The 26601-nt window shown below is 34.4% G+C and overlaps 1 protein-coding gene across 1 annotated transcript; it reads right to left on the bottom strand.

The window, feature by feature from the left end:
- Nucleotides 1–1906: 1906 nt before the first annotated feature.
- Nucleotides 1907–26237, bottom strand: LOC149896399 (uncharacterized). Its single transcript, XM_090117580.1, has 24 exons — nt 25915–26237; nt 24093–24293; nt 23253–23412; nt 17525–17732; nt 16073–16164; nt 15684–15811; nt 15187–15282; nt 14367–14446; nt 13751–13887; nt 13234–13321; nt 12430–12515; nt 12009–12078; nt 11478–11637; nt 10773–10827; nt 10037–10127; nt 8368–8532; nt 7786–7866; nt 6968–7171; nt 6733–6779; nt 6041–6123; nt 4844–5592; nt 4049–4272; nt 3275–3340; nt 1907–3043 (listed from the first exon to the last, which is right to left on the bottom strand). The coding sequence occupies exons 1-24, from the start codon at nt 26228–26230 to the stop codon at nt 2824–2826; spliced, it is 3807 nt and encodes a 1268-aa protein (XP_089973706.1). The 5' UTR covers nt 26231–26237; the 3' UTR covers nt 1907–2823.
- Between the last annotated feature and the right edge of the window lie 364 nt (nt 26238–26601).

Here is a 26601-nt window from a genome sequence, read left to right on the forward strand (position 1 = left end):
TCAAACTACTTGTTTGTCTGTCTGAAAATTCGGAAGTACTTTGGTAGTTTACCGATTTAAGTATAATAATATTGTATATATCGTTGTTTAAAAAATATTCAAACACAATAAAATATGATATACTGATTTATCACTGGTTTCAGTGATGAACTGATGAGTCAATTATAGCCACTATACTTTCGTCATACGTGTGTATGATTGATGTGATTTGCAACGTGGTGATATTTCAGAAAAATCACGGGTCAAATTGTCCCACCGAAAATATAACTGCGTTATAAGAATAACTATACCTACGATAAATTATACATAATACAATATAGTCTCAAATGCATACTAGTGAAATATTTTATTTGAATCAATAAAATAAAAAAATAAATAAAAAATAATAATAAGTAATACAAAAATAAATTCACAACACAAGAAAATCCGCGCGCAAATCATAGCGCGTGACAATGAAATCAAGAACTTTCGAGCCGACGCGGACGACGAAGGAGCCTTACAAAAGTACCTACAATCATAGGCGGCTCGTGACAAAATTGTATGGCCGTGTTCACTTGAAATAAAACAACGAAAATAGGTACCTACAATAGCGTTAGCAGTACAAAAAAAATGAGCACCACATTATAAATGTCTATTTATACACTAAAAATTATAGAGTATTTCAAAACGAATTCAATTATTATTTAGCAATAATTAGAAAATCCCCGAATTTGCATTCGTGATCGTATTCATAGTGTTTGTCTACACTAATATTATAAAGAGGAAAACTTTGTTTGTTTGTTTGATTGTAATGAATAGGCTCATAAACTACTGGACATTTTACCAATGTTTGCAAGTTTGTGATTACTTTGATAGTTTACCGATTTATAATAATTGTATACTTATATCATTGTTTAAAAATATTCAAACACAATATGATATAGGTACTGATTTATCACTGGTTTCAGTGATGAACTGATGAGTCAATGTTAGCCACAATACTAATCACTTTCGTCATACATGTGTATGAACTATGATTGATGTGATTTGCAATGTGGTGAAATTTCATAAAAATCACGGGCCAATTTTTTGTTTTGAATCCCACCGAAAATACATATATTACTAATTGCGTTATTAGAATAATTAATTACTATACCCACGATCAATTATTACAATTTACAATATAGTCTCAAATGCATACTAGAGAAACATTGCAATTTGAATCAATTAAAATGCATAGCATACAAAAATAAATTCACAACACAAGAAATTCCGCGCGCAAATCATAGCGCGTGTCAATGAAATCAAGAATGTAATTTTATATCAAGCCGACGAGCGACGACGCCGAACTAAAGTACCTACAGTACCATTTACCTTCAGTGTACAATACAGTTTACAGACCTACGACGGACGAACAATAATGAGTAATAAATAAAAAAAAACATAGTTTCTAAGGTCATTAGTTTTATTTTATTTTATTGTTATTTTCTTTGAACGATTGGAAATGAAATTACTCAATTTTTACACAGAACTTTGATTTATTAGAATTATGCTCATTATGCATAAGATAACGAACGCGAATGCACGACATCTAGCGCGTCAATGTCTAAACATCGCCTTTCGTTTAGACATTGACGCGCTAGATCTGTAATAAGTATATAGTCTATGCGCTAGATGTCGTGCTTTATGTCGTGTTTCGCTTGGCAAAAGTCACGCACACTACTGTAGAAGTGTCAAATTTTTCCGGTATTTTACTGTTGTTTTTCTAAGTAAATATTGTAAATTATTGATTAAAAAGGTCGAACGCGCACACATTTCATTATAGAGAAGTGATAAAATGATTAGTTTTAAAGAAATAGTGTCTGTGTTAAGTGTTTAGAGGTAATCAAAAATGTATGGAGGGACGGTCGGAACATCAACCTTAAATTTAAAATTGTCAATTTTTATCCTTACGGTGCATTAACATCAAACGAACGAACGACGAAGTGTTAACAGGCGTAGAGCATTCTGTCGTTGTTCTTAGAGCACTCGTAAAGATTCTATGCAATGTTCTAATACTCAACATCACTGAATACGAGTTTTCGTTTACACTAAAATTTTACGAAAGAAAGCTCTAGCTCTATGTTCGTTTGATGTAAATGCTTTTAAACGAATACCATTTGTTTAAGGGCCGATTTTTCAATGCTTGGATAAAACTTATCCGTCCAATAAAATACTACACGATAATATTAAAATGTCACGTAAACTGTCAAATACGGGCAATTAGAATACGTTTTTAAAATGGTAGTTTTATACATTATTCTACGAATAAGTTTTATCCAAGCATTGAAAAATCGGCCCTAAAAGGAATATTTATGTAAATAATTAACAAAACAAGTACATAACCAGTCTCATAGTTAAATTATGCACCCATTTTATTTATTTTCCCTTAACATTTCAGATACGGGGAGAAAAATATTTTTATTTTTAACATTAACCACGAAGTTTCAGATCTTAGTACATAAAAATCATGAGTATAATAAAATTATAACGAACATATTATATTATGTTTTCCAAAAATTTAATACGAAATACGCGAAACATTCCATGTTTAATTATTTATACCAACATCACTGATGTAAATTTCATTAGTAGAATCACACTGACCTACCAAAACTTAAAAAAACAATGAAAACATAATGAAATATTTCTACTATTCGCAAATCCATACATAATTGCACCTATAATAAACTATTACAATCAAATCAGAAGTAAAATTGACAAAATTTTCAAAACTACCCTCCATACACAATAATGATTATTTTCTATTATAATAAGTAATATTTTCTATAATAACTATTAAGTCTATATCTCTTCACTACTACTTTCAGAGGAGCCCGACTTGTCACTCCCTTTGTCTTTTTCCTGTATTTCCCTCTCTCTCGCACTTCCGTTATCTTGTATCTCCTTCTCCCTCCCACTCCCTTCTCTTATTGACTCTGTTTCCTTCTCTTGTTCCCGGGAATCGAACTCGCTACTCGATTTTGTAGTGTTGCCTGGTATCGTCAACTCGCCGAGAAGGTTTCTGGAAAAAAAATGCAATTAAATATATTTAAAAATTAATTATAATAATCGTGGAGTTCACTACTAGAAAGAAAATTCAGTTTTTTGGTCTAGTTTCTACAGCAAAAGGTTTCTGATTAAAATAAATAAATGTAACAAAGTCAGTAAAATAATTGTTTAAAATCCGTCGAGTAGGTTTTTTATTGTATCGAAACACAAATTTTATAAAAATAATTAGTAGATATGAACTCACGCAACATCATCAGCAGCTTGCTTCCAATTGAAAAATTCATCTCCCAAGTTGAAAGTGAGATTCGACCTGCAATGAGACATTTTTTAAATCAATCTATACTTTATTTGTTTGTTTGAACGCGCTAATCTCATGAACTACTGGTCCGATTCGAAAAATTATTTGGGTGTTAGATAGGCCTATATATCGAGGAAAGCTATAGGCTATAATATATCATCACGCTAAGACCAACGGAAGCGGAGCGCTGCAGGTAAAACCGCAGTGCATAGTTAGTTAGATATACATAATATTAATTTACTTCTTACGACACACTATTTACTAATTATCCGCTACTACCAATTCAATTACTGCTATTACTACTTCTTACTACTACTATTAATTAATACTTTTACTACTACTTCTACGTGTTGTATTTCTATAACTACTAATTCCATAGCTACCACTACTACTACAGTTTCTACTACTGCATAATATGCTACTAGTATTACAATTACTGCTACTGTTATAACTTCTACTAGCTTTACGTCCGCATTTTCAAAGAAAAACCCGCATAGTTCCCGTTTCCGTGGGATTTCCGGGATAAAACCTATACTATACTATGTTAATCCAAGTTACCATCTATATGTTTGCTAAATTTCATTGTAATCGGTTCAGTAGTATTTGCGTGAAAGAGTAACAAACACACACACACACATCCATCCTCACAACTTTCGCATTTGTAATATTAGTAGGATAGGATAGGAATGATTCTACTAATACCACTACTACTTCACTCACCTCATAACTACTCTCACAGGTCCACTTTGGGACGGTCCCAGATCTCTGCCCCTCACACTTGCTCCACTCTGCCCCATGTGTTGGTCCACATTTGCCCCAGTCTGCCCCACAAGCCTGTCCTCAGCGGACACACGCGTGTTTGTATCTATGTCCCCGTGGGTTTGGGGCAATGGGGACGAGACAGCGTCTTGCGTGCGGTGGTATGGGGACGATGGGTCCGTTTGCTGTTAGGAATATTAATTGAATATGTAAAATAATAAAGACGTGTGTCACTCGGAGACTGCCGCAGTAAAGCTATTGCATGCTATGCCTTCAAGCCACACCTCCGAGCCCGTCGGAGTGGGGAGCGTGAGGTTTTTCGTTACGGAATTTCTGGATTCGGTCCCCGCGCTCAAGGCCCGCGATAGAAGCTATGCAATAACTTAAAAAATTGAGTATTGCCAATTGGGTATGAATTTTACATAATACAAATAGAACTTAAACTAATGACATTCTAAATATCGTGATAATTAACGGGGTTTAAAAAACAGACGATTTTAAATGATTTTTCAAATTCAAATTCAAATTCAAATTATATTTATTTGCAAGAATGTAGTTACAAATTATAGATGTTTTTAATTACAATATTATGTGGCTTTTAAATATATTTATCGATTTTTTTCCTTAACTATCATAAACTATTTATTATACACAAGATAAACTATTATTTTAACTATATACACGATCAGAATTGATTTAAAATCAAACACTTTCACACTCATATATCTTTTTTATTATTTTTATTAAAGTACTTACATCATCACGCGCTTCGCCCTTATCGAACCCACTGTCCTCTCGTTCCTCACTCCTCAACTTATCCGAGTCAGTGTACACAACTCTATCATCTTTATAATATCTATCTTTAACTGTATCTTTATAACCATCGTCTTTGTCTCTAACTTTATAATTAACATTCGATTTTAAATCGTATGTGTTTTTAACAATTTGATTGCCAACTTGATCGAAAACTTTCTTGAAGTTAATTATTTTATCTCTGTCTTTTCTATCATCATCGATTTTGTCATTTTTCTTTTCTTCCTGGTTAATTTTGTGGTGTTTATAAGTAGGTTGGTCAATTTTGTCATTTTTATAAGCAGGTTGGTCAAAATTATCATTTTTATAAGCAGGTTGGTCAAATTTGTCATTTTTATAAACGGTTTGGTCAAATTTCTCCTTTTTATAAGCAGATTGGTCAAATTTGTCATTCGTATAAGCAGGTTGGTAAAATTTGTCATTTTTATAAGCAGGTTGGTCAAATTTGTCATTTTTATAAGCTTGTTGGTCAAATTTGTCGACGTTATACGCATGCTGGTCAATTTTATCAACGTTATACGCGTGCTGGTCAATTTTATCAACATTATACGCGTTTCGGTCAGATTTACCAACTTTATGAGCATGTCTGTCATGTTTACTGTCTTCGTCGTCATCCTTGTTATCTATATCCAAGTGTACGTGTGTATGTCTGTGCGTTTGTGGCGCGTGTCTGTGTGAGGGGCGTTGTTCATCTGAAATTAATAATAATAAAACTGTTTATTCATACAATGCTGAACAAACCCATAAATAATATATAAGAACATTCAGCCTATGTGTAAAAATAGGCCAAATCTAGCTTCTATGGCAGCGTAAAATCATTTCTTCTAGAGGTATAGGAAAATTAAATGATTGAGAATGAAGATGTTTTAAGGCGAGTAAATTGAAACTTTTATACACAAGTTTTTATTAAAAATATGATCTATACTAATATTATAAAGCTGAAGAGTTTGCTTGTTAGTTTGAACGCGATAATCTCAGAAACTAATGGTCCGATTAGAAAAAATATTTTGTGTTAGATAGCCCATTTATCGAGGAAGGTAGGAGGATAGGCTTTATATCATCACCCTAAGACCAACAGGAGCGGAGTAATGCGGGTGAAACCGCGGGGCACAGCTAGTAACTAAATAAAACAAATCTCACCAGAGTCAACATCCTGTGTTCTGACCATAGCTTGGTCCATTGGAGAGTCCTCTATAGATATAGGTTTAATTGCTTCTTCCTCTCTGCATAAAATATATTTACATAAAAATAATTAACACAGTTAATAAAAACAGCGTGTGTACCGAGCACACGTGTCAGAAGTGAAACTTCTTTGGCAAGATTCAAAGATACAAAAATCGTCGCCTTACTCTATGACATGACGGTATTATCATGACGCGACCTTAAAATTTTACTCTCAACGCGCCTTAAGAAGTTTCACTTAATAACTAATAAACACGCTTAAACTCATGAAATTATTGTCAGCGATCCTTGATAAGTGTACAATGTTTGAATAAAATTGGGTCAAAATCGAGCGAGTCGGTTACATACAAACATACAGGTGAAGCTAATAAAAGCGACTTCTTCATAATATGATAATATTAAAGTATAAAAAAATGTGTGCGTGTACTAGTGTACACACGTAAGAAGTGAAACTTCTTTATGACCTTATTTTTCAAAAAATAATTTACTATATGCAACTTTACAGAAATACGTCGAATCACGCGTGGTAGGGATAAGAAAAAGATGGCGCGTAACGGAAAAATGTCACGCGTAACGAAAAAATGTTACACTAAATTTTTTTCCAACCCCGATAAAGTAGTTTCACTTCAATAAATAAATAACAGACATACCTTTGTCGAGTGACAGTCTTGCCTCTGTGAGGACGTTTACGTTTGCGCTGTGAAGAATATTATAAATTTGATTATTTTTAATTATAATCGGTTTTATTTCTGATTAAGTTATTTTTGATCAAATTTGATTACGTGGTAAAACGTTTTTAACAGTAACTACACAAATCGTTGTGCATTGAATTGTAATATAAAAGAAAAAAGAAAAATATTGACTTAAATTACAAAATGTACTAACCTTAGGCATATCAGTTGAAATCTTCGGTTTAATCTCAACAAAGTCCTCAATGATAATCTTCTTCTCTCCATCCTGGTTCAACCGCATCACATTCGGTCCAGCATCTTGATTCACTTCCGGCGCGTTGTCGATCACATCCATATTGACAGGCTGCACTTCCGGTTTCTTTTTGTCTTTTCTCTTTTTTGTGGTTACTTTTTTGGGCTGAAATAATAACATTACATGTAACACTAGCTGCTCCGCGCGGTTTCACCCCCGTGGCTCCACTCCTGTTGGTCTTAGCGTGATGATATAATATAACCTTCCTCGATAAATGGGCCATCTAACACCGAAAGAATTTTTCAAATCGGACCTGTAGTTCCCGAGATTAGCGCGTTCAAACAAACAAACAAACTCTTCAGCTTTATAATATTAGTATAGATTTGTGGTTGGAATCACACCTTCCTGATATTATGTTGTACATAGTTAGCTTATCTGACAATTATAATGACCAAGATTGTATGAAAATCTAGTTTTCCGTCTAGATTTAAATATCCGTTACTTACCTCATTTTTTTACAGTTTTGAAAATTTTATCAGTTTTTATCCTAATCCTACCTAGACCAAAATTCAAGCGGTGAATCTAAAAGTTTCAAAATCTGTTTGTTTGCTTGAACGCGCCAATCTCAGGAACCACGGGTCCGATTCGAAAAATTATTTCACTGTTAGATAGTCCATTTATCGAGGAAGGCTATAGGCTATATATCATCACGCTAAGACCAACAGGAGCGGAGCAATGCGGGTAAAACCGCGGGGCACAGCTAGTAATATATAAATTACCTGATTGTCAGTCTGCGGCAACACCTGTTTGTGCAGATCCGTCACTCTGTGCTTCTGGAACACTCGCCCGTTGTTTATTACCTGTGATTTATATTATTTTGATTTGGTCAAAATATTGGTAAAATGACGCAGGTACCTATTTGGAATTGTATTTACATATTTTATTGTGTTACTGTAAAGTTTGTGTCTCGTGAACATATTTGAAATTTGGAAAAAAGATTGGTAAAAATAATAATTATAGAGAGATGTTTCATGCTTGATATCCAAATTGTCATAATATGATGTCTTTTTAATGCACAAAATAATCTCCACTCACCCGCAATTTTTTACTTTTTTTTGTCAAGGTGTACAAGATATTATTATGAAACGTTAGAATAAGTGAATTGTAAAAAAAAATCTGTTCCGTGTGTGTGTGTGATGGGTTTTAGGCAGGAATAAGTAAAGATTGTTAAATAATTTTTGTATTTGACATAGACACATTCGGTTATATAAACTGCTTTCACCAACAGTGTGTATATGTGTGTGTGTGTGTGTGTGTGTGTGTGTGTGTCTGTGTGTGTGTGTGCAGCTGTATCTACGCACCGCAATATCCCTATCGTTGAGCGCGGCCACAACATCCCTCACGAGCGAGTCGTTGGGCAGCAAGCGGCGGTGTCGGCAGAAGATCTCCGCCTCCACGTGCTGCGAGCTACCGGTCGTGTTGCGGACCAGTTTCAGTATGAACTTGTCCTTTTTGCCCTTTTTCCACTGGGAAAAAAATTAAATATTATAGGACGTTATTACACAAATCCACCTAGTCCCACAGTAAGCTCAATTAAGGCTTGTGTTGTGTACTAGGCGACGATAAATATAATATTTAATAAATACATATATAGATAACACCCAGACCCAAGAACAAATAATTGAGTTCATCACACAAATATTTGCCTTGACCGGGGATCGAACCCGGGACCGTCAGCTCAGTAGGCAGTTACTTTACCACTGCGCCAACCGCGTCGTCAAAGTCTGTAAAGTCAGGTCAGTCATCACTCATCGCTAACTCAGGATCACTCATGCTAACTCAGGATCACTCACGATCACTCAGGATCACTCACGATCACTCAGGATGACTCACGCTCACTCACGCTATCTCACGCTAACTCAGGATCACTCACGCTCACTCACGCTAACTCACACTAACTCGGGATCACTCACGCACACTCAAGCTAACTCAGGCTAACTCACGCTCACTCACGCTAACTCAGGATCACTCACGCTCACTCACGCTAACTCAGGATCACTCACGCTCACTCAGGTTAACTCACGCTCACTCACGCTAACTCCGGATCACTCACGCTAACTCAGGACCACTCACGCTCACTCACGCTAACTCACACTAACTCGGGATCACTCACGCTAACCCAGACTAACTCACGCTCACTCACGCTAACTCAGGAGTACTCACGCTCACTCACGCTAACTCAGGACCACTCACGCTAACTCAGGATCACTCGCGCTAACTCAGGACCACTCACGCTCACTCAGACTGACTCACGCTAACTCAGGACCACTCACGCTAACTCAGGACCACTCACGCTCAGGTTGACTCACGCTAACTCACGCTAACTCAGGATCACTCACGCTAACTCAGGATCACTCACGCTAACTCAGGACCACTCACGCTCACTCAGACTAACTCACGCTCACTCAGGCTAACTCACGCTCACTCAGTCTAAATCACGCTCACTCACGCTAACTCAGGCTAACTCACGCTAACTCAGGATCACTCATTTTAACTCAGGATCACTCACGCTAACTCAGGATCACTCACGCTAACTTAAGCTTACTCACGCAAACTCACGCCAGTTACTCTTTCACGCAAATACTACTGAACCGATTACAATGAAATTAAGCACACATATAGAGGGTAACTTGGATTAACACATAGGATAGGTTTTATCCCGTAAATCCCATGGGAAAGGGAACCCGCGAAGCCGCGGGCGGAAATCAAGTCGTTTTATAACATGTGAATGTTATCACAAGAAAATTATATTAATTTAACATAAAGAATCACAGACAGACCCGCAAACTATTTAAGTAATGACTACAAGAATTGACAGAAATGGGATTTAGTTAACATTTTTTACAATTAATGTTTTCAATTCTGATAGATAACGCAATTACTGTTTTTTTTTGCCACCCAGGCGGAGCCAAGACGAACAGCTAGTTATATAAACCAAAAGTAATAAACCTATCAACAAAAAAAACGTACCTTTTTTCCTTTCCTTCCCTTCTTTTTCCCCTTTTTGTGGTGACGTCGCTCGTCCGTCTCGTTGTATGACATTAGGGAACGAGATATCCGCCTATGAATATGTTAAATAATAACGACTTATAAAACGTAAATTTGTAACAAAGATATAAAATAACAAAGTAACAAAAAATACAATAACAAGATTGTAACATTTTTGTCATTGCAATAATGTAACAACATTATACTGTAACAACGTCACATTATAACATTACAATACAGTAACAATGTTAAATTGTAACAGTGTAACTATATAACATTACAATACAGTAACAATGTTAAATTGTAACAGTGTAACTATATAACATTACAATACAGTAACAATGTTAAATTGTAACAGTGTAACTATATAACATTACAATACAGTAACAATGTTAAATTGTAACAGTGTAACTATATAACATTACAAAACAGTAACAATGTTAAATTGTAACAGTGTAACTATATAACATTACAATACAGTAACAATGTTAAATTGTAACAGTGTAACTATATAACATTACAATACAGTAACAATGTTAAATTGTAACAGTGTAACTATATAACATTACAATACTATAACAATGAAACGATTTAACAACGTTAAAATATAACATTGTCAAAGCTGTACGTTTGTTACATTTAAAAAGCTGAATCAATTATGATGAACTTAAGCAAAGGGATAGTTTAGATTGTCTAAAAGTAAATACAATAAACTTACCTTTGTCCTCTCAACTTTTGCAATCTTAGCTCTTGCTCGCTCGGCTCACCGTCTTCTGTTAGTAAACATTTTCAAATGTATTATTCGGAAAAATATAATAAAGTACCAATAAATTGTATAATTTACTTTTAGTACATAAATAATTGTGAAACTAAAAGGTTAAATGTAATCACTAATTGAATGTATGACTAATGAAGAATGTATGTATTACTGAATAAATTTAACATTGAAACATTCAATTCAGTTTAACTTTGAAGTATAAAAAATGAAATACATACTTTAATTATTGTGAAATATACTTTGTGCAACTGAATGTGTTATAAAAAATGACACACGAGGTCGGGTTAAATATTAGTTTGAATATAATAAGAATTTACTGCGATTCTACACAGGTACCTAATTGATGTAGGTAGTTGATAACAAATCGCAGCGAGTCAACGACTATTAGCAAAGTGAGCTGTGAGGGTAGGTGGCTCGAACGTCGTATATACAACGTCTGAGCCCCCCCCCCCCCGGGCACGATTCGTACGAATGCTACACGATTCAAAGAAAAGCGGCAATTTATAGTCATCCACAGCTAAACATGTTTTGACAGGAAATAGTGACAACTATTCATCGACAAAATTATTAAATCAAAAGTTACGTCCAACAGTATTATCAGTATGTCAGAAATAAATTAATTTTGAATATTAACAAAGAACTCACTATTAAGTCTAAACCCGTTCCCCTCAGTGTAGTCAACTCGCCACACTTGTTGCGGTGCGGCGCGGCAACGTCGCGCGGTGACGTCACTCGCTCGAGACGCGGTCAGACAGAGAGATGATTCCACGTGTTGGATCTCACCGGAGGGCAGGTGTTTCCAACGCTGTGTTTATAAAAAAAGAAAAAACATTTAATTCAACGCACGATAAAAACTAAAATTAATAAAAGCAAGTAAAAATCTATACAAAAAATGGGGTGTCTATTTCTAATATTAAAATAACCGTTTTTTTCTAAAGTCCTATGTGTCTTCTGTCTGTCTGTCTGTTACGCTTTCCCGCTTAAACCTCTCAAACGAATTTTGGCACAGACAATCTTTAGACCCTGAGAAAGAACATAGGCTACCTTTTATTGCGAAATATGTACCACGGGCGAAGCCGGGGCGGACGAATATGATGCAAATTCTTGATATAAATAACACACATAATATTTTAAACTTATAATTAATTTATATTTAAAATGAAATGGAATACAAACCTGTCCTCTTAGCTTTCCATGGCAGGTGACCATCAACACTCGCCGACCGCTGTCACTGTCAGCTAGAGACCTAAATAAGTTTATGACGCGATTTAAATCTTATTTCCATGGGTTAAAGTATATTTTTCAATACTATAGTTATTTATACCTACTATTAAAATATAATTGTTATAGGAAGCTCTTAATTTACTTATCTTTATCAATTCGGATGCCACATATAAATTTTGTTAGAATGACAAATAATTAGAAAGTATGGCTAGTAAAAACAATTGATTGATCCGTATTTTTAAAATTCCAAAAATAAAAACGGGAAATTATAATATTCTCTTCTCGTCTGTATGTATGTTTTTTTATAGATACCCAAAAAATTATGTTCAATACAAATAGACCAAAAAAATGTGTATCTAGAATTGGCTAATACCTGGTATACTGTAATTCAGCACACTTTTCTTCGTCCCTAAGTTCCCCTTTGAGAGACAGAGCAAAATACTGGGTTGCTTCTAGACCCTTTAAAATAAAGAAAAATAAAACTTATTATTATAAATAGTGAACATTTTATTTGTCTGTAGCTTTGACACTGCTTCAACGATTTCAGAAATTCACATCGCAAATTGACATGATTTTAAAAGAGCAACTACGGAGTTTTTTTGCCATCTTTTCTCCGTAGATAGCTTTCCGAATCGGTGGTAAATCGTAAAACTATGTTATGATCATTCAAAAGTGCTTCTAGAAGAAGTCTTATTGAATAAATAAATGTTTGAGTTTGAGAACTTGAATTATGACTGACCGGTTGGCTTAGTTGGTAGTGACCCTGCCTTCCAAGCCAGAGGTCGTGGGTTTGATTCCTATCCAGGGCAAATATTTGTGTGATGAACATAGATGTTTGCTCTGCGTCTGGGTGTTAATTATCTATATAAGTATTTATTTAAAATTATATAATATGCATGTTTATCAGCCATCTGGTTTCCATAACACAAGCGAAAGATTAGTATGGGTGTGTGAAAATTGTCCTGAAATATTTATATTTATACTCAGAATTTTCCACTTCAGAAGTACACAAAAACTTTGATTTGTTTATAAAAAAATATATAAAAAATGAGAAGGATTATAGTTTAGACAAGAACAAAGAAAATTTTTACCTGGGTACCACGCAAGCAAAGACGAGGTATGATACAAGTTATAGTGCTATAAATTTAAATAAACAAATAAATAAATAATATATTACCTTATGACAAGGATATAATCCTAGAGGACTGGCTTCACCTTCTCTCTGTAGACTGTCCAGGCACATACCTGTAGACGGGTTTTGGAACCTATAAAGAAATTATACGTAAAATTTATACTTTCTATATTGATCTATATTTTCTTACTGATTTTAAGAAGAGGCTAAAAAATAGAGTATTTAGAATGTACTATAGTTTTTCTTACTGTTTTTAAATAATTATTTATAGATGGATGTGGTATTTTATTGTTGAAAATCATACATTGGAGAGCGTATTTCAATGTACAAATTTACAAAAAATAAACGCGGCATCGCACAACAAAGACGGTATATGTTTAATGTTGTTTAAAAATCACAGCACTATATGTATATCATTTAATCTCACTTATTTACATAAATACACTCATTATGTAACAAAAAAATATCATAATCAGTCCAAAAATTAAAAGTTATCAAACAAAAAATACAGTCGCATAGACCCTTTTTTTTTCTAGTCAGTTGAAAAAAATAAATACATTACCTGCCAAACTCACTAACATCTCTGACAGGCACGAATTTATCTCTATACACACGCGAGAGATACCAGCCGAAACTTTTGCAGCGTAATTTCTCGCGCAGTATTCGGCGATGAGTGACGTCACCGATTTTTGGATTATTCTACGAAAAAAGCATAGTTAAAATAATATTTTTTCCAACCAAAAGGCACTAGCTTTCATATAAAGAAGAATCATCGAAATTGGTTCACCCCGTCGTAAGTTCTGAGATAATAAACCAAAAAAATACAGTCGAATTGATAACGTCCTCGTTTTCCAATTACATACAAGTGAAGCTTATATGTAAAAGCATATTAAAAATATTTTTTTTCACCCTATTAGTAGTAGTATACAATAACCAATTAAACTCACACTCACTATTTATGAGTCTGCACATAATGGGAGGAAACTCACAATAAACAGCTAGACTCACAATCGAGTAAAACTCTGCCTGTGCAATATGCATCTATCAGAGTTTATTATAACCGTATGCAAATGAAAATTAACGGCAACACACATAAGATCAAATTATGTAAAATAAATTACTATTTCTGTATAATTATGTAGTTATATACGATGTATAAAAAGTCTACAAAAACTCACCCTCAGATCAGGTCGATGCAAATAAAACAGTTCAGCATATTCGTCCATCCATACTTCGGCCATACGCGCTGTATTTATACCTGAAATTCAGACAAGTATTGTAATAAACACATGTGTAAAAGTACAACCAACCAGCATTTAAAAATGATATTATAGCACAGATTAGTTAGATAATACAAAATAATTTGGAAAATCCAAAAGTGCACGCCTCATAATTTTTTTTTAATAAATATTTATTAATTATTATTTTTGTTTATTTAATAACAATTAAACCACATCGAATCAGACCCTGAAAAATTAAAGGGTTCTATTCCTGAGCATACTCAAGCGTAAGAGAAAAAAAAAGACTCGATTAGTAAAGTATTTCGGTCGCTATCGTGTTAACAAGAAAAAGGATCCGCACATACAGACACACGGACGTCCAAGACAGAACTTTTTTAAACTGTTTTTTAACTAGTTTAAATAACAAAAATGACATCAAAAATATCATGAACGTTAAAAATAGTGTTTTTTCTTAATATGTGTGTGTATGTATTATCTTACAAGTGCAATGTATGATACATAAAGACATTTTAAGTTTGAAAAATCAGATGTTTTGCGCGAAGTGACAGTAGTACCCACCTCAACGCTTCGCTTATGAGAAAAATGACATTACTACAAATAATAGTCAAGAAAAGAGTGAATAAGTCCAAAAAATCGCCAAATAATCTGTAATACCACTAGTGTTTATCACATTATATAGGTGGCATCAGGTAGGCCACACATTCTTTGCTGAAAAATCTAAAGATATAAAAAAACAATACATATTATAACATCTCACCATGTGTATCGGAATTAGCGGGCAGCCCGTACGGGTGGAACGAGCGGAACACGTGGCCCACGCGAGAACACGGAATCGTCTCTAATGTTCCTCCGCCTGGAATACATGCATTTGTATGTTTTTTTTTCTTGTGTTCTTCAAATTTTTTCATAAATCATTATTTTTTGCATAATATGTGTATGTGGCAGTCAACTAGGTAAATCAGACGTTTCATTAACGGCCTAGGCTCTTTATTAAACGGCGTCGTGTAATTAACTTTTCTTTAACGACTTTTGTAAACATTGACGTACAATAAACAACTCAACTCACTCACAATCATTTTAAAAAAAATGTTTGAAGGAAAACTCTCAGGACAGAGTTTTCTAATAAACGCATACAACTTTGAACATTACTGCTACGAAATAAGGTCTAAATTTGAATGAACATTACATTGCCGTTCGAACATTTGAATAGTCGATTGTGAGTCTAATTATTGCAATGTTAGTATAAGAACTCACACTGCCATATCCTAAAGGACATTTCGAGATTTTCCCCTCCCCAGCCTGCCATCTGTTCGTCGTAAGCTCCTAGTTCCCAGTAGTACTGACGGTTTATAGCGAACAACCCGCCAGCCATTGTTGGTGACCTGTAAAGTGTAATATTTATAGTATTTTTTTTATTTCATCTCAATTTCGAACAATTATTTATTCAATGACTTCTTTTAGAAGCACTTTTGAATTGTCATTACATGAATTTATAATTTACCACCATTACATTGAAGAAGACCCATGATAATAATAAAAAAATATATATTTTTTGCTGGAAGCCTGATGGAAGGATACGGACTTTAAATACAGTCTTAAGTGCATATAAGCACTATCTTCTATATCCTACTTCCACAACTCACCAAGTGGGCGCTATATCTGACCCGCGGCGTTTCTTCTCCCACTCGGGCACGTCTATCCACGTGAAGTGGCCCATGAATGTGAAACCGCCTACCTGCACACCAATATGCATATAAAACCTAATCTAATACTAAGAAATAATATTTTTTTTGTGATATAAGTTCTATAGCATTATTAAATGAGAAATTTTTAAAGAATATAAATAATTTAAGCACGAAGCGAGATTCGAACCCGCGTCTTTCGGCTTCTCAGTAAAATATTTATCTTAATACTATTATAAAGGCGAAAGTTTGTAAGGATTTATGGATGTATAAATGTATGGATGTATGGATGTGTGGATGTTTGTTACTCTTTCACGTAAAAACTACTGAACCGATTACAATGAAATTTAGCACACATATAGAGGGTAACTTGGATTAACACATAGGATAGGTTTTATCCCGGAAATCCCACGGGAACTATGCGGGTTTTCCTTTGAAAACGCGGGCGAAGCCGCGGGCGGAAATCTAGTTTCTAAATAACTTTAAATATTTTATATTGTTATTTTCAAAAGAGTTGCATTACAATTTTATAAAATCGGTATTTGCTATGATAAAAATGGAATGGTAAATACATAAGACACAAATATGTCTCACTTTTAAATGATTGCTTGCAACTTGTTAGATTAATTGAAATTCAATTCTCAATTTAGTACGGAATACAATATAGGTACTCACATTTTATAAACTTAAATTTTTGCAAACAATTTATTCGATTCACAATATAAATATCTTAAAGGCTAAGTTAGTTTAGTCTATTATTTCCATTAGATAATTCTACTGAAAATAGAAGAAGAAATGCTAAGAAGTGTGTAGTGCAAGAATGTGTTAGTAAGAACCATTTATTTATTGTTACTGTTATTTTTATCCAAGACCTGTATTAAAACTGCATTCCTATAAATATCACAAAACATAAAAAATAACAATTTATTATTTACCTATTTAACAAGTATTAAATGATTCCACGTTCCCTTTAAATATTAAAGCTCGATCATGCAAAACATGTGACAATTCCAAAGACTATAGAAGCGCATACATCCACCAATCGAACGAGCGAATTCAATGACATAATATAACCAACAAGACTCACAATCGTCTATTAAAAGGTTGTCTAAAATTTCCGAGCCTCGTTGTTTAATTCATTCAAATTTCAAATTAACACCTTATTACGTGGCAGTAAAGTTCAAAGTCTATTGTACACATCTATACACTCAACTAACTATGCCTATTAGACGCGAAGTGTAGTAATTTTCGAGTGTGATTGTGAGTTTAGTTGTTTATTTTACGTCAACGACAGAGCCAACTCATACTGTTCGACTTCTAATTGCACAGCGGTTTGATCAATTACATCGATTACTACAACTTCAAATACCTATACCCCACAACCCTTAACCTCCATGCACAAAAGCCTATAACCTGAAACTGTTCAGCTGCCTCTAGCTGAAACGTGGTCTGATCAATGACGTCGATTAGCGGGGTAAGTACCGCGTCACGCTTGTGTGCGACCCGCTGCAGTAGCGGCCGCAGCCAATCAGCGGCCGCCTCGCAGTGTGCGTCGAGAAATACGAGCACGTCGCCGCGGGCTGCGCGAGCGCCGCGTATGCGTGCACGCATTAGGCCCTGTCTGTACGGGCGATGATATGTATAGCAGATAGGCACGGTTTATGTGATAATTTCGTGGCTATTGTTTTTCTCATTGCTCAATTAAAATAACATAATGTAATCGATTTTAAATTGTATTTGTAAATATTATGAAATAGATAAACTTTTGAAACAATTCGTGGATGATTCGTTGATTATTTATAATGTTTATACAGCATTTAGATGTATTTAGTTTATTGATTTTTATTCCTCATCCCTTACTTGTACATAAGCTATACTGTATAAACATGTTTCAAACTCGAATTTCCCAAGTTTGTATTTAGAAATTAAATTGTTATGGATTTTTAATTGGGTTATGTATTTCTCCCGAAATTATTTACTTATTAATCTATAACCATTCTCATAAATTATGACGTCCTCATATTCTTGCTAAGGTGTGAAATATTAATTAACGAGCGTAGAATTAAATAATTAATGGCGTGAAATTAAATTACGGCACAATTGTTTACAGTACAATTTATGACTACGTATTGCCTACTTTAAGTATTACCTACAAATTAAAATATACGAAAAGGCATACTTACTTAGAATAAAATATTAGATGAAAACAAAAGATGATGACGGTAGACGACAAAAACATGAATACAGTCGGGCTTATTTTCGAAAACTCGATGACATAGACTATAGAGGGTAGAAATTTATATAAACAACGTTTTCATGAAAACCGCGTGTAGGTAGCTATTTATAAACACTTTCTACATCTATACATCTACTATTTTATCTACACACACAGACACACTACGGAACCCACACATACATACAAGGGTGCAAAAACAAAACGTGATTGAGAAAACAAAACATGGATAAGAAAACACGTGCTCAAAGGTTGTGTTTAGAAACGAAGCATGTTTGTAAATTATGTACAATGATATGGGAAATGATTTTTAAACTCTAACTTTCCTTTACAAGCTTAATTGGCATCGAAATATAGATGAAAAATATCATAACATCGCGACTGAATTGAATTATTTTGTTTCCTTTTTGGATTGAATTCATGGTCAATTCATGGTCATTCATTGAAATATAAACATTTAAACGCCGAAATAATAATATGTATCCCTTTTAAATACTTATCTCAAAATAAATTGTATTTAACAACAATAATTCGGCTCGAAGGACCATAAAGATGTACGGTTAGTACACCTGGGGATGCTGCTGCTAATAAAACTAATCTGCTAAGATAATATGTTTTAACGCTATGCTATACTATAATGCTACGAGCACATATACGCGGCACACGACGTTTTTACGTGAACTAAATTATATGAAAATGAAAATGATGTGACTATTATTAGTATTTACAAATAAAGCTTCGATCTGACCCACAAAATCATGTATTGCAAATCACATACAGACGTTATAGGAATTATTGCACTAGTCTCATTAAAAAGCTAAAGCGTAGATATGAACAAGAACAAATAGCTAATGCTGCCGGAAACCCTAAGATGCTCTGGAGAACCATCAATAATATTACACAACGGAAGACATTGCATGATAAAAATGTTGAGCTACTATCTATACAGTCAACCCCTCATAAATGTGTTAACCTCGTCAATGATTTCTTTGCCAATGTTGGAAAATCACTTGCTGTAGAGATTCTATCCCGCCCAAGTTATAGTCCTAGCTCGGCCACATATTTAACTTCGAGTTCCCATGGTTCATCTTTTGTTTTGTTGGAGGCTGATGATGATGAGGTTAAATCTGTGTTGATGAGTCTTAAAACAGATAGCGCACCGGGATATGATAATATTACTACAAAATTTCTAAAGCAGGCCGGGGAAATAATTATACCTATAATGACTCATCTCGCAAACCTTTGCTTTACAACAGGAGTCTTTCCGGACGCTCTGAAATTGGCCTTAATAACGCCTGTGCACAAGGGTGGGAATAAAGACGATCCCAATAATTACAGACCCATCTCAGTCCTCCCAGTAATGGCGAAAATTCTAGAGAAATTATTAAATAACCGTTTAACTTCTTACTTACATAAATTTAATTTACTATCCCGCTCGCAATTTGGTTTCAGACATGGTTTAAGTACTGAAGACGCTGTTACAGCTCTGACGTCTTTAATCGTTAATCAAGTAGATGTAGGAAACAAATGTATAACTGTATTTCTAGACATAAAAAAAGCATTTGATAGTGTCTCTATCCCCATCCTTGTGCAGAAGCTAGAGCAAATCGGTATACGAGGTACTTCTTTAAACCTATTTCGGAGTTACCTCACAGATCGTAGACAAAGGGTAAAGATAACAGAGCATTGTAGTGATGATTCTAAGGTATTTTATGGTGTTCCTCAGGGGAGTGTATTGGGACCAACCCTCTTTTTGCTTTACGTTAATTCATTATGTGATATGTCTTTGACAAATGGATATGTGTTTTCATATGCAGACGATACAGCTGTTGTATTTTGTGGAAGAGATTGGGAAGAAGTACAAAATAGTGCTGAAATTGGTTTAGCTAAAATCGCACAATGGTTAGAAATGCACCTCTTGACTCTTAATATAGCCAAAACCAACTACATCTGCTTTGCTAATTACATTAGAAATCAACCTAATATTAATATAAAAATTCATTCTTGCCCTAACCGTGATAAATTAAACTGTTCATGTCAACAAATCACTAAAGTATCTAACACAAAATATCTCGGAGTAATCATAGACGAACGTTTGTCATGGCATCTACATCTAGAACTCCTCATGACAAGGACTAGAAAGTTTGTATGGTTCTTCAAGACCCTAAGACATGTCGCAACTACAGATTTGCTGAAAATTGTATATGTGTCACTTGTTCAATCGGTGCTTACATATTGTATTACGGTATGGGGAGGGGCTACCAAAACAAAATTTCTAGATCTTGAGAGGGCACAAAGATCTTTACTTAAGGTTATCCATTTTAAACCTTATAGATTTCCGACTCAAGAATTATATTCGGTGTGTGATGTTCTTACAGTTCGAAAGCTTTACGTATTAAATATTGTTCTGAAACAACACAAAAGTTTAAAATATGATCCTAAAGTTGATAATAGAAGGAGGAAAACATGTGTGGTTCCCAATGTACTAGTTAAAACCGCATATGCTCGAAGACAACAGGCTAAACAATCTTCTTGCCTATACAACTTAATAAATAAAGCCTTAAATATATACCCTAAAACAGCGAAGGAGTGTAAATTGCAACTAATTAAATGGTTAAAAAATAAAAATTATGAGGAAATAGAAGACTTATTAAAATTAAATAAAATAAATTAAAATAAAGCAACATATTATATAATATACACACTACACACACACTCTCTCACAAACACACACGCACATTCACACACTCACACACACACACACACACACACACACACAAAATATACACTCGTTCTGTTCCCTATAATACATATATCTAAAAAAATTTTACATATTTCTCTTTATATAAGAAAATGTTATTCGTGTAACACTTAAGCATAATGTACTGTCGGAAGAGCGAGATGTCCTAACACAAGCATTTAATTGCTTAAAAGGATGTCTCAATGACTGTTAAATTGTAATACTATTTGTTACAGAATAAATATTTTTGATTTTTGATTTTTTGATTTGATACAAAAAATGATGATGTTGCGCTCTGTACGGTTGCACAATAAAAAAATGATCATTTTAACTATGTATGTTACGTTGTGTAACTATTAACTATTTTAACAAAATCTCATTCATGTAACTACGGATCAAATTTTGTCTACATAACATGGTAGATGTTATGTAGACAAAATTTACTTATGCTTTTCCTACGTATCAAAAAAAAACCTACATTCAACTGCGCTATTTACAATTACATATAATAAACATAAATCTTCCTCTCTATAGCCATTTCCGTGCACTAAAGACCAACCAAAAACAGTAACGAAAAGTAAACAGTGAATAAAAATCCCCCTAAGTTACAAACCGAAAAATTGGTGAACACAAAAAATAGCGAAAAAAAGTGGTGACCATAAAAAAATTGTGAAAAAAGACCATTTAAATCGCACCTGAAAAGTGACCGCATCTTGAACGCTATAATAAAAATTGGATGCTTCAATCACGTCAATTATTGGCACAACCACTGTATGCGGTTCATCTTTGACCCTCTGGAGTAGAGGTCTGAGCCAGTCGGTCTGGGCTTCGCAATGCGCGTCTAGGAACACTAGGACTTCGCCCTTCGCGTATCGCGCGCCGGCCAAACGCGCTCGAGTCAGACCGACACTGTACCCAGAAATTACTTGTTTAATCCCACAATTTTTAACAGAACTTCGGAGAATTATTCTTTTTATACCCTTGTGCAGGTCCAATAGTTATTCATTTTTTACTCTAAATTTTGCAAGCTTGCTAAACGCAGAATTTTCGAAGAAAACTTTTATAATTAGGTACTCGTTATATGCTCTTCTCATGGTCATTTTGTACCTACTAATACTAACAACTATGTATTTAATTAAATAAATAAATAATTATGCATTAACAACCTTCTTTTTACTTCAGCAGTGCTTTCAATATATGTACTAAAACCTCTCGTAGTGAATCCCAAACACAAACGCTACATTTACATTATGTACTCGAATGGATTAATCATTAATGTATCTAAATAGAACCGTTATTTCAAATACACCACTCAAAAAACTCTAACTGACAAATTACATTAGTACTGCAATTAAGTAGTAAAGAAATTTATTTATTATTTAATAATCGTCAAAATACAGAAAACCCCACTACTTAATACTACCCCCAAACATCATTCAAAATCATCCTAACCTCAAATTTAGTCACATGTCCGCTCTGATACTCAAACGTAGTTTGATCGAGCATATCAATGAGCGGTGTAACAACGGCCGTTCGATTCGTCTTTATTCGGTGTAAAAGCGGCCGTAGCCAGTCGGTATTGACTTCACAATGAGCGTCGAGGAATACCATGACATGTGCTGTTGATTTCCGACTACCCTCCAATCTTGCGCGGGTTAAACCTACCCTGATATCTTTGTTAGCATTCTGTATGCGAATCTAACTTTGTTTTTATTAATATTTGTTTTTTATTGAAAGTAAAATGTTATAATCAATTTCATTGTAAGTTTAACCTATCTATACTAATATTATAAAGCTGAAGAGTTTGTTTGAACCCGCTAATCTCTGGAACTACTGGTAGGATTTGAAAAATTATTTCGCTGTTAGATAGCCCATTTATCGAGGAAGGCTATAATATATCATCACACTAAGAGCAACAGGATGCGCGTAAAACCGCAGGGCACAGCTAGTTCGTTCATAATCATAATATGGATGTAAACATATTATTATGTACACAAAATCCTCAATAACCATCCACAAACACAGGCATAAAATTACATAAAATACATTCTTCGCTAATTTTGCAATATTTCTTATGCAATATTAAAATTGTAGACTATAAAATTAAAATGAAGTATTTTACCAATAGAAAATTATAAAATAAATATCATAAGCTTATTATTACTTACCGATCCGGTAACCTTAATATTTTAATAAGGTCTGGCGGCAGTCTGGTTTGTATATAATAACTCAACTTTCCCTTGAGCTCTGGTAGAGTAGAATTATCATCTACTAGTATTATTTCCTTTAAATATACATATGGGGATGAAGGATCTTGTCCAGGGTAGCCTGCGGGTGATTTTGACTATTTCTTTTACATTGTTAAAAAAATAAATGTTTGCGTGTACTAGTGTACTTAACACACGTAAGAAGTGAAACTTCTTTATGACCTTATTTTTCAAAAAATAATTAACTATATGCAACTTTACAGAAATACGTCGAATCACGCGTGGTAAGGATAAGAAAAAGATGGCGCGTAACGGAAAAATGTCACGCGTAACGAAAAAATGTTACACTAATTTCCAACCCCGATAAAAAAGTTTCACTTCAAAAATATTATTATCACTACAGGAGTTAAAATAATATTTCGTAAGAGTGGTACATAGAATAAATTACTTCGACAAGTTGGTATTTTTTTTAAGGTAAACTTATAAAATACCATGGTTCATTGGTTTTACAAGGACAGTTGAACGCCACAAAATGCCTTTTGGTGGTGTTCGACTATCTGGATGTATAAGTTATAAACACAAAGTTAAAATATATGTATGTATTAGCGGTCGGCCCCGGCTTCGCCCGTGGTACCTATATGTTTAAACTATCCTATCTCTCAAGTTGGATCGAACTGCACATGGTGTGCAAATTTTATTATAATCGGTTAAGTGGTTTAGGAGTCCATTGAGGACAAACATTGTGACACGAGATTTATATGTATTAAGAAGATTATAAATGACTAATTAAAATAATCTTACCAAGGACCATTTTCCGTCCTGTATCCCTCTCTATAAAATTAGCCTTCGCGAACCACGGCCGATCTCGCCGTACACTATTTATCACGCTCCATATTGTTCGCACAACTACCGAGTATGGTTCGTTGTGGAAGATCAGGATAACGGAAGCTGATGGTAACTCCGCGTCGTAGACTACGCGCTTGCATGCTGGGTTTCGGTGGTCTGTAAATGTGAGTATAATATAAGTGAAACATAATGCAATTACTATTTTGCTAAAATTGGTTATGGGCAATAAAATAACCAGACAAGATGTTATAACGTCTGATTTATTTTTTCGTAAAACATGACTTATGTACTATGACTAGCTTACCGCCCGCGGCTTCGCCCGCTTTGGCTAAAACCTTATAAATTATATACTAAAACCTTCCTCTTGAATCACTCTATTTAATAAAAAAAAACCGCATCAAAATCTGTTGCGTAGTTTTAAAGATTTAAGCATACAAAGGGACATAGGGACAGAGAAAGCGACTTTGTTTTATACTATGTAGTGATACTACATGCTTATTACTGGGTAAAATGCAGGTAAGTGTGTAGTCGCTACAAATATCTCAACTGTGTAAATATTTTTTGAAGTGTTTGCCTGGTTCCTGAGTTACAAAAAGACCACTCAGTGACAAAATTCATAGTTTTATGTGTCTTACTTCCTATAAATTTTGGCGATAATAGATTGCTTACATTTTTTCTATTTAAAAATTATGTATTACAGTTAACTATGATTTTATTTAATTGATCAAAGTTGTATTGAAATAAAAATTTAAGTGAAAATGTCCTAGATCCTCTATCAATACAAACAACAAAATATAGAAAAAAAAGACGTGTGGCACTCGGGGACTGTCACGGTAAAGCTATTGCATGCTATGCCTTCAAGCCACACCTCCGTGCCCGTCGGAGTGGGGAGCGTGAGGTTATTCGTTAACCGCGCTCAAGGTCCGCGATAGAAGCTATGCAATAGCTCAAAAAAATTCCATAAAGTGTAAGCATTACCGATTAAATTTAATGGTCCGGGAGCCAGCAGCAGATTTTATGACCAAGTTCCTCTCAAGCGGTAATTAGTAAAATGCATCAAAGTATAGTATTATGAAGCCTCGTGAACGTCAGCTGGAGCTCGGTTGGGGGGAAGAGCGGTTGTAGCCTCCCGTATCAGCTGACGGTTTTTCCACCAAGATACAGCCAGCTGACATATATATTTATCCACAGTTACATATAAGCTATCATCAGGTAAATTTTTGTTTGAGAGGAAATAACGGAAAATAAATTTTTCTTTAAATATAACTTTCATGTTCGAGACACCAGCTGACGTATAATACACCATGTTGTAACCAGCTGACTATTTTTTTTCGTTGAGATATTGGGTTAGCTACAATTTGACAAATTTTTAGCTGAGAGGAAATGAATGAATGAATGTATTTTTTTTCCTATGTGCATGGGAGGCTACAACCGCTCACCCCCCCCAACCGAGCGCCAGCTGACATTCACGAGGCTTTATAATACTATACTCTCATGCGTCTGACGAATTATCTCTTGAGAGGAAATAATGAACCAAATTTGCACCTGGCTCCCTAACGAATTATAAGAACTTGCAGGTAAAAGTTAAAACAACTTCAAATAAATAATAATTGTTATCATCTATAATATAATTTCTGTTTCTTATTTTAAAAATTATTCTTAATTTAAATTACACCTGGTAATGTTCCTAACTCTACCACAAGCCCTACCCAATATAAACTTCAATAATACCGGTGTAGAATAATTAATCACATTCTAACTGTAAATCAACACTTACCTTTTAAAGTTCGATTATAAGCGATTCTATCACTTAAATACACGTTAATGGCCAGTTTTTTCTCAGATTCTTCGCCGAGCCGCTTGTCTTCACCGAACAAATGAGCAGCTTCACCACCTTCCCCAAGACCCGGGACAATCCGATCTTCATCTTCCCTGATTTCTCTTTCGTACTCATCGTTAAGATTCGTCACTTGTGCTCCCACAGAACGCCTTTTGCCACGCCATTGCTCAAACAAACTTAACAATACAACTACTAGCATTAAACAGAAACTAACTTTTGCCACATAATAACATTTTCGGACCGGCAATTTCATATTTCGATTTGTTTATCACGCGTGACGCGAACGCCGCGTTCACAACAATGCCGCGTTGACACTGACATTTGACGTGACGAATGCAAATGTTTACACTTTCGCACTTTACCATACACTTTACAGTTGTAACTTTTTAATAGCGGAAGGCGGAACGTAAACAAGCAAACAGCCAAATGTATTTGATTTGCGAAGCTAACACGTTTTAATGAATTTTCTTTCTATTTAATTATAGTGAGAGTCGAAATATTAGAGTGTGATAGAGATTAATATTTGATTATTATTTTTTTTAATATTATATGTTTGTAAAATTTGTAATGGTACATAAAACTGTTAAATAAATAAATATAACATATTGAGTTAATAATAAATTA

Source organism: Colias eurytheme, chromosome 28 (assembly GCF_061535395.1).
Source record: "Colias eurytheme isolate Ceu_HAF_F1 chromosome 28, ilColEury1 Martin Lab GWU primary, whole genome shotgun sequence".
NCBI lineage: Eukaryota > Metazoa > Arthropoda > Insecta > Lepidoptera > Pieridae > Colias > Colias eurytheme.